Source organism: Vigna unguiculata, chromosome 3 (genome assembly GCF_037176805.1).
Source record: "Vigna unguiculata cultivar grain cowpea cultivar isolate G323 ecotype 2 chromosome 3, ASM3717680v1, whole genome shotgun sequence".
NCBI lineage: Eukaryota > Viridiplantae > Streptophyta > Magnoliopsida > Fabales > Fabaceae > Vigna > Vigna unguiculata.
In genome coordinates, this window is record NC_140794.1 from 64,386,657 (window position 1) to 64,396,631 (window position 9,975).

A 9,975-nucleotide genomic window follows, 5' to 3' on the forward strand; every position below is an offset into this window, starting at 1 on the left:
TCATTTAACAATTTGCTATAAATAAATTTTGATCAAATTTAACTAAGTTTTAATAGTAAAACTGAAAGCTTAGTACACGTCAAGCTTGCAATTCATGTAAGCTCACAGTTCATGTCGAGCTCTATTAAATTCACAGGTTAAGTCCTGAACAATATTCACCTGAGCAAAATGGTTATAGAAGATAATCAAAATCTTTAGATGAAAATGAAATCATTCCAGCATTGACTTTTGATTTTATTTGAAGTGTGTTCAAGCATAAATAATAATTTTGGGTATAACGCCATTTCTTTAAAACAACACCCTGATATCAAGCATCCTCGTTCAGACAAATGTAGCATGAAAACAGCCACACATTAGCTTAACCGTGCTCAATTAAATCAATACTCAAACCCTAAGGAAGAGGGAGCGGATATTAAGGAGAAAAACCCTTGGTTGAGCCCAGTTCTTTCCTATAGAAAATAACTGTAAAGCAGAGAAGATCCAGTAAATTTACATCACGAAGGATTTCTCCTTCCAACTGATTATACTCGAGCAATAATACAAAGCAATCACTTAAATGATGTAATTATATTAAGTGCACAACATATATGCATACACTAACATTTAAGGAAGCCATGAATATCGGAACTATCCAGGCGCAGCATATACGAAGGCACAGTAGCATTCGTTTATTCAATAGGAAGCCCAACGATCAATATCTCATCTATCTCCTGTGATAGAGAAATACATGTTAGTTGTTATGTTTGCAGGCCACAGACACATTGTACAAGTCCCTCGCTTGTCATCAAGGTCCAGGACTTTGGTTCTCTGCACGTAAAGTATAGGGATAAGAAAGCATAAAAGATGTACTATTACACATTGATTGGTACATAGGAAAGAAGAGAGAACAAAAATAGGCAATAAAAAAAAGCATTTTCTCTCCTTTGGTTGAGTAAGGCGAGTCCCACCCTTCTTCCCTCCCTATGTGATATAACCTAATGTTTTTAAAACTAAATTTGTTATCAAACTAGTTAAAGTACTCATTCAAGATTTAATTGCTAAACTCTTGTTAAATCGGAATAAATAAATAATAATTATTAAATAATATTTAAAATATAATATCATAATTTTATGGAATGGAACAAAAATAAAGCATTCAACTTATTAACTTTCTAAGTACACGCAAGTTCAAGGGATAAGACACGTCAACTTATCACATCGGAGTAGAAGTTAGTCAATATATATAGCTTGAACGTTATTCGACGTTCGTATTCCAATAATTATGTATTCCAATAATTATGTATTCCAATCAACGTTGGTATAAAAGTTCTAAAAGTCAAAGAATTATAAAAGTGCAACTAAATATTTGAAGAATTCATGTAGTGTCTGACAAGGATACATATCTGACACACAACTTCTACCAAGAAGTGCCTGTGGTTCTTTAGAATATTAATTAGAATTTTGGCATGTTAAAGTAGCAATACGTTTTGTTAAATACTGTCACCATCATCAGTTGAAGATAACATTTCCATGTTAAGAAGAAATGCTAATGTTCAAGACAATAACATCCCCGAAGATAATCCTAAACGCTCTGAAGAGATGCAGTCCATTACTATTAAATGCGTTCAATCCAAAAGTTCATCAATTCTACTGGATTATATTATCCCTAACCAGAAAGATTAAACATTATTTTTTTATTACACTATTTAGTCCAACATTCGAAAAATGAATCAGCACCACCTAGCAAAGCTCAAGCACATTTTCTCAGGTACTACCTACCTCATTACATATTACTTGAAGAATGCAATCATGTCTCGTGTAAACAAACCAGGATTTGTTTATAATACTAAAGAATGTAACAATAATTTGTGTAAACTAACCACAATCCGTGTATTGTCAACCAAGCTAAACCAAAGTACTAGGTGTACACACCTTCCTCAAGTAGCTGTTCACACCGAGCCACAATGTGTTTTCCATAAGTGTATTTCTTCAAAGCATGAGCATGAAGCCTTATGCGAGAAAGTAACACTGCTCTTTGACTTTCAGAACAGATCTCAAGAACCCTCTGGATCACATAATTTGCAAATTGATCTTTCATCATTGTCTACAATTAAATCAAGCATGGGATAGTAAGCAAGAGTACAAACCCCAAAAAATTATAGCATAATTCACATCACATGTAGTGCTCAAGAATACTAAATGCCAGCATAATAATCATATATGGAAGGATCTTCGTGTAGTTTTAGTGCTTGAAATCAACTAAAAATGCAACTTGAAAGATTCTAGATTAGTCAAATAGAACAGCAAAATACAACAGCCCTAAAACCTCTGGTATGGTTATTGTATCAGTTATAGGTACAACATTAAAAAACTGGTGATGGGAATATAAGTCCCTCTTTTTACCATAACTATTACTAACCAGAAGACAGAGTTTAAGCATATTTGTTTGGGGTAGGTATCAGGATCCCATTGATTATATATGAGCTAAACATTATAATAAACAGTCAGACAGTCTAGTAGCCAACAAAAAGTAGAGGAATCCTAGTTCCTGGTCACTATATTTTAGTATTTCAACTTTATAACAGCATGTGAGCAAAAGTTTGGCGTGAACATCGAGGTGCATGTTATATATCAAACACAATGTTAAATGTTATTTTTGTTTCTGAAAAACAGTGGCAGTCACAAGGAATAATAAATTGATAACATGATTCTCTAAAGAAAAATTACTGAAACCTCAGATGTAAGATTCAGTTAAACAATAGAATAATGTCTCTTTTCCTTCCCTGTTTCTTTGCATTTGTTTATTTCAATTCCTGGTAAGTTGTAACTTGCCATCAGCATCAGTTAACAAGTCCCCAGCACCAAATTTCAAACTAACTTCAAGCCATTAACACTCATTTCAAGCAATTAACACTCATTTCATTGATTCTGCAGGTGACTCTTGTCATTTAAGAATGTTATATGCACAAGTGTATGCTATTTTAACAAGCTAGATGAAAAAGGTATCATGTCCAACAAATTTAATAATCAGATGCGTAATAATATGCTAGCTTGAAAGTTTAATGCTCACCAACAAATTATCATGTTGTTTGTCATGTCCAATAATCTCAGTTATTAACAGCTGTCGTTCAGTGGAATCACCATATTCCAAGCATTTCTCAACAACATTTGATGCAAATTTATGTTGGCTTAATTGAACAATATGTCCTGAAAGCTTGCTAATAATTTGGCTCCTTTCCTGAGGCCTTCCTCTCTCCAACACATGCTGTAAAGGTATAAGTATAGCATCATAAAGATACAACATGTGCAAAATGCAAATAGGTAAGTAAACCCCATAATTTATCCATATCATTAAAAGCTTATAGATAAAGCTATTTGAAAAGGCATTATTAATTAACACAACTACAAAAAAACAAGTATTTAAAGGCCAAAGAAAGCAGAAGAGTACCTAGAACATGCCTAAAACACAAGAATTTAAGTGCACAGAGCAAATCTGTACAATTTAATTTGAAGAACGAATAATTCGGGTCGTTCCCTCACGAAACCTCCAAAAAGCCTTCGTACAATTTTACTAACAAGTCATCAGTACTTCCCTATCTAACATACAATGTAGTGAGTTCATAATAGACAATCACTGCCAATTGATAATGTCCAGCACACATAAAAATGAGTCAATTTTTTTTCTTAATAAATGTAATGTCCTCTGCAGTTTGAACAATATAAAATTATTTGTCTGTAAATTTACAAAACTGATACTACAGTAGTTGCACATGCCCATCATGTAAGAAAACAATATGAACTATCCTGGAAAAGGAGTTTGAGCCAGAGTGGGCCCATACATGTTTATCTAAGAGCTCAGGTGTACATTGTACATGGTGAGCATGCGTAAGTATATTTTTTTACACATAAAAAATTGCAGAACCGTTTAATTTAATACCTAAAGCGACATCACCAGTGTACCAAAAACCACTTCGTTAAAAGACCCAAGTCATTACCACTTCTTGTGCAAGTTTAAGTCCACTTTGTAATAATATTTTGAAAGACAATATTTTGGAATAACAAAACAAAGGCCACCCTGTAAAATACCATTTGAGTTTGTCATTTAGAACCCAATTCATATTTAACAGAAATATCGAAATAGAATTAGCCAAATAGGATAACTGCTTAAATGAGGTGAAATACAAATAGGATGAACTAGAAATTATAGAAATATATGAAATCAACAGAAAAAAAAAATTCAGATAGAAAAAACATGTTGCTATTTATAATTGTATAAATGATAGAAAGGCAATGTCTATACCTCCAATTTTATTCAGTTTCTACCATGCAAACACCACCCACTGCTAAAAAACAATATTACAATTAAATGCTTGAGACAGATAGTAACTAACCTGAGCAACATAATTACCATACTGGTCCTGAGCAAGAGTAAAAACTGACTGCAAGATTTCATCCACAATGAACTGACATTGAACCTCGTCTGAACAATGCTCTAAAACTCTCTACAAGAAATAATATCATGGGACTAAATGGACTATCAAAGAAGCATCAATTCCTTTTTGGGAAAGGTAACTGCAATAACCTTACCTGTATGACTCGGCAACCATAAGGATGCATTGATAGAATAGCAACTTGACCACGAAACGCAGATATTATAAAGTCAATGCTTTTAGTTGGAATAGATTCAATGCACTTCTGTATTACATGATTACCATTTTGGTCACGGACACATCTCATGACATTTCCATCTAGTTCATGAACAAGCTGAACTTTCTGTTCAAGATTGATAACCTCAAGTGCCTGCACAGGCACAAAATTGAGATAAATATGAAATAATAATTCAATACGACACACAGAACAAATTGGAAAAACTTGTATTTCCAAATACAGGGAAAATGAATGAAAAGAAACAAATCTCACTACTCCAAGAACTAAGAGCCTAAGTCACAATGACCAGATTCCACATCTGGACTTCTCCTTCCCCACTCTTCTCCCTACTTTCTTCTCCATGTGATCCATGCTTTCTTCTACTGTAAATCAGTAAAATCCTAGGCTCCTTAACATGGTCAACCAATTGGACCACATCCCTATTAGTATAAGTTCTCAACTCAAGTATTAATCTGTATCTATAACTTTTATCTATTTTCAACATTCTTCCGTAACACAAATAAAACTTCAGAAATTAGAAGAAGCATTAACTGAGCACAAAGTACAAGCAATCTAAGACTCATGTAATAATAGAGAAAAAGGATAAAAGACAGAGTTTAAAGATTGTTGGAAAATTATATTAGAAAGAAATAAGAACAAATGAATTTTACAGGTTAAACCACTCCACTCAGTATTAGTGTGAGTGATAGAAAACTAGAGAATTAGAATGACACAGTGGAAACTCTCCTCTCTATCTCCCAGGTGTTTAAACTTGAGTGACCTGGTTCTCTCCCTAACAAATTCTTCTCAAAACTCTAAACTAATTCCCAACTAACTCTCCCTATCCCCTTTTATTACTAATGCAAGAAGTTTATCTAGTTTATCTGTTATTAACAGAATTAGGTTATGATTCCCGACTAAAACTTTTACTATACCTAACTAAAATCCTTTGAACTTAGGGAACGGGGAGAGCTTGTAATGAAAAAAATAAATAAATAAATATTCAGTTTTCCTCTTCTCCAAGGGATATCTGTGCTAGAAAGGGAGCACAAAGAACATGCTCATATCATGGTATTTTTCTTCTAAAACTTCTTACTTCCTTTTACAATCCATTGTATACACATGATAAACTCATGTTGACACTGATTCACCGACCCCCCAGCAGATATTATTATTGATCATCAAATAGAATTTTGCTGAAGTGAAAAAATTGCCCTTCAAAAACCAGAGTTTCTAACCATAGGAAATTATGTAAATTGTATTTGACATGGAAAACAAATAACAGACTGTATGTTTTAATCTTTGTCTATTGCAAACAAATTGATTTTGTAAGTTATACCAGGAACTACACCTTGGCTACAAGAAGAAAAGATAAAAGAGATAAGCAGCCCCATTTTCAGATTGTAATTTGCAAAAAGCCAGACTTCTTGCAAATTCTTAAGTAGGATCTTCATTTATTTAGATCATTAATAAATCTCAATAAGAGATCCTAAGCCCCAAAATGGTAGTAGAAATAAAGTCACGCTGAACAAAATCCATGAGTATATCTTGTAACCAGAATGCAATAGCTTTCAAGAAAAACAACTGATATAAATATAGATCAATGTCTTACTGTTATATGAGAATCAATACAAATTACACACCTTTTGGATTACACGACAGCCATACATCTGAAGACTTAAAGGCAGTATCTGACCAAGAAGACAATTTGCAAGTTCCTTCCTCTGCTCAGGGCTTCCGTACTCAAAAAACTATGCACAGGAGAAACAGACAAATTAGAGCATAACAGATTGCTGACAACCATAAAGTAGTTAATAACAATGTACATCACTTTAAAACACACCTTTTGAATTACGTAATTGCCAAATACATCAGTCATTAATTTAGAAGTATGTGGAAGAACCTCTTTGAACACTAACTCCTTCTCTTCAACGCCACAGTTTTCCAACTTCTGCTGTATAAAACGACTCCCATGTTGATCAGTGCTGGAGTTAAAAACCACAATGAACTTAGTTTCCAAAGCCAAAGAATTGATAAAGTGATAGGTAAAACGATCACCGAAAATATTACTTGCCTAAATTCAACTATGTGTCCAATAATGTCAGATAGCTCAAATCTGCGACCTTTGCCAGATTTTAACTCTTCAAGAAAAATTGCAATTTTTGGGTTGTGACCACTGTCTAAGGCTCTTTGACTTTGCCATCCAGATAATAAACCTCCGTTTCTGCCAGAAGCTGGAGAGGGTCTCCTTTCATTCCTTCCACCTGGAAGGCCAGAACTACTTTCAGGGTATCCAGACAAGACGGGTCTAGAAAGTGGAGAACTTGGATACTGAGTTGCGAAAGCCATGTTTGAATGGTGTCCAAAGTAACCAGGATGCATTATCCCACCTCTATTAGAATTCAAATTAGCACCACTTCTCTGATTATGTAATTTTTTCTCATCCAAGTAAGAACCACTATTGGGCCTCTTTTGGGAATCAAAAGGACCAATTTGGCCACCAACACTGGCTCTAGGTGCCAGCAGATGACCAGGTATATTGTATCCTTCCATAAAAGGTTGTTGATGATATTGCATGTAAAAAGGCTCACCAAAAGAAGGCTGCGGAGGAAATCCAAATTGTCCAAAAACCTTGTTTGCATGTATCATTTCAGCACTATGTGAAATGCTTCCTACAATGGAAGAAACCCCTGCTGCTTGGGGAGTAAAACTAGAACCAGTAGCCCCATCAACAAGTGGTACAGAACCATGAGGAGGGTATGCAGCGATATATGGAGGAACAGCTGTGGGACTAAAAGGATATGCACCTACATATGATGGAGAATATATACCTGAAGCCTGAAAATTAGTGTAAAAAGGATTTGTTGAGGTCATATAAGCTGCTGCTGTAGCATATAGTGGAGGTGTATACCCCGATGATTGCAGCACAGATAATACAGGCTGGACATCAGATGAGAACTTGCTTGAACTCTGAAGAGGCTGCTCCATACCAATATATGCACATTTTTCACTTTGAGAATTGCTAGGAGTTTCACATGGATAGCTTTGTTGGTGGCGTTGCTGCGTCAAACTATTCTGTAAGCTGTTCTTCCATTTATCTTCATAACTCTGACTTTCTGAATTTGGTAGATTAGATACAGTGAGAGCCCTCAATTGAGATTCTACAACTGTAACATCTAAATCATTAAAACCCATGCTTCCAGTGGAATTGAGAGATGATGAGCTTGTGACAGGGGCAGAGTAATCAACAAATGATGATACCCTTGTATCATCTCCACCTATGGTAGGTTTTATAGCATCCACTGTAGAGATAGAAGGGTCATAAGAAGAATTTGAACCAGTATCTACATCAATTAGTTCATCCACCACTCCAAGAGACTTATTATGTACAGGTGACATGGCATGCGGAAGATCTTCCTGAAAGTTTGAATTTTAATAGAGAAAATAAAAGATCATGCATTCATACAAAAAATTATGGAGGCGAAAAACGAAAAAGGTCAAGTAATTGGCTACAGACAAATCTTGAGACTCAAAAACTTACAAAAAATAGTAAAAGAAAGAAGTTGATATCACAATAATCACCAGTACAATTTTTTTGTGCTTAGATGATGTTGAAGCCACATCCTGCCGATGCCATTTTCCACTAGCCTTATCTAACTCATTATCATACAGTTGTTGGGTTGAATCATCCTCAGCTTCCTCCTTGTGTGTTGCAAGAGTTTCTCGTGACAAATGAAAGGACCCTTTACCGCTATCATCTGAAGAAGACAATCACAAATTGCTGTTAAAAGCCAAAAATTACAAATATGGTTCCATTTTCCATACTAATACTATAAATGGGTGAGGAAATCCAGTGTTTAAGTTGACAATGGAACAGTCAAATAAGTAAAATCAGCTAGTAACTGGTCATCAAACTCACATTTTTGCACAGCTCTGTTGAGAGATCCCAAGCTTGCATTTCTAGTGGTGTTTTGGGATAATAAGTTCTCTATGGCATGAAATGAGCCTTCCATGCTTGGAGGTGCACTGCCACTACGATTGGGTACCACATCTTTTCCACTGCCGTGGAACCTATGACCATTCAAAAATATACCCAGATCCTCTGTTGCCATATGATGGGATGGTGAACCAAACGTTGCAGCTTCCTTAAGAGTCGGCCATTTCCCCCCAGCTTCAGAGATCCTGATTGGACTCTCAGTTGCCATATTACTGGAAGATTACTTTATCCCATCTTTCGTAATGGAAACCAGAAATGTCACGTTGCCTCCTGAATTGCACCCAAAAAGTGTTGCGTCAGCGTAAACTTCCAACGAGAAAATAAATTCTTTACACTAGAAATGCACGAAAGCAAAGAACAAGAGACAAGAACACGGGCGAAATATCACAGTGAACAGCTGACGAAAAAACTCACGATATACTACTTCACGTGAAAGTGGACAGGTGTAACGAAAAAAACTCATGCAAATTCAGAGTCAAGTTACGATACAAAATACAGAGAGTTAAATTATGCTATTGTAGTGTTCCTTAAAGTCATAGCAAGCTTACTGTTCAAAAGTTTATTTCAAGCGGAACGTCTTCTTCTTCAACTTTGTCAGTATCCAAACAAGAAGAGACCTACGTTAGCCACGATCATAAAACAAGTCTCACCAGCAAGCACAACAACAATCAAGTACAATCACCACGTATAAATTACCAATTCATAATAACATGAAGAATAAGAAGAAAAAAAACAACGGTGAAATTGAAAAGATATGAGTAAAAGAGTGAAAAAAGAATGCATAAGATAAAAGACGAGAAGAAAAAGGAATAAGTAGTTGGAGAATGAAGAAAAAGGAACCTTAGGTTGCTGGTTTGGGAGTTTCCCTCTAGGAGGTGAAGAATGAGTGCGTATGAAACCCTAGATTCCTTATCGAAGCGGAAATTGGAAAGAGAGGGATGAGGATGAGTGTGACTGAATTGATATGTTTTTGTTTATTATTTATTTATTGATTATTGATAGTGAGTACTGTTATGGGTCAAGTAAGTTGAATGCAGTGCAGTGGAGAAAGGGACGAAGATTTTAAAAGTGCGTTTCGTACCTTGTATGTACATGAAGAGAGAAGTTTACTTGCACTCTCTGTTTTGCTATTCTCACTGTGCTGTCGCCTTTCAGTTTGGGATTTTTTATGACCCGTCAGAGTGGGACAAACAAAGAAACAACCAACAGAATTCTGGTTTAATTTCTTTTTTTCTTAATATACATTTCACATATGACAAAAATGTTTTATCTTTCAACCTTCTTCTAAACTATCATCTTCTTATTTTTATTTTATCTTTTAAGTTATTTATTTCTTTTAACACTTTTTTCAT

General features: G+C 35.0%; 1 protein-coding gene across 5 annotated transcripts; it reads right to left on the reverse strand.

Moving 5' to 3' along the window:
• Positions 1 to 412: 412 nt before the first annotated feature.
• LOC114175021 (pumilio homolog 6, chloroplastic-like) lies at positions 413 to 9,671 on the reverse strand. Of its 5 annotated transcripts, none has more exons than XM_028059779.2 (12): positions 9,464 to 9,671; positions 9,172 to 9,240; positions 8,546 to 8,893; positions 8,209 to 8,384; positions 6,701 to 8,043; positions 6,470 to 6,611; positions 6,270 to 6,377; positions 4,567 to 4,779; positions 4,371 to 4,481; positions 3,050 to 3,244; positions 1,912 to 2,083; positions 413 to 710 (listed from the first exon to the last, which is right to left on the reverse strand). In XM_028059779.2, exons 3-12 carry the CDS (start codon positions 8,829 to 8,831, stop codon positions 700 to 702), a joined length of 2,757 nt encoding a protein of 918 aa, XP_027915580.1. In that variant the 5' UTR covers positions 8,832 to 8,893; positions 9,172 to 9,240; positions 9,464 to 9,671; the 3' UTR covers positions 413 to 699. The 5 variants fall into 5 exon arrangements, with proteins under 5 accessions (XP_027915580.1, XP_027915579.1, XP_027915576.1 ...); XM_028059778.2 differs by having other exon boundaries at positions 413 to 807; positions 8,215 to 8,384; positions 9,464 to 9,670; XM_028059775.2 differs by having other exon boundaries at positions 413 to 807; positions 9,464 to 9,669.
• Between the last annotated feature and the right edge of the window lie 304 nt (positions 9,672 to 9,975).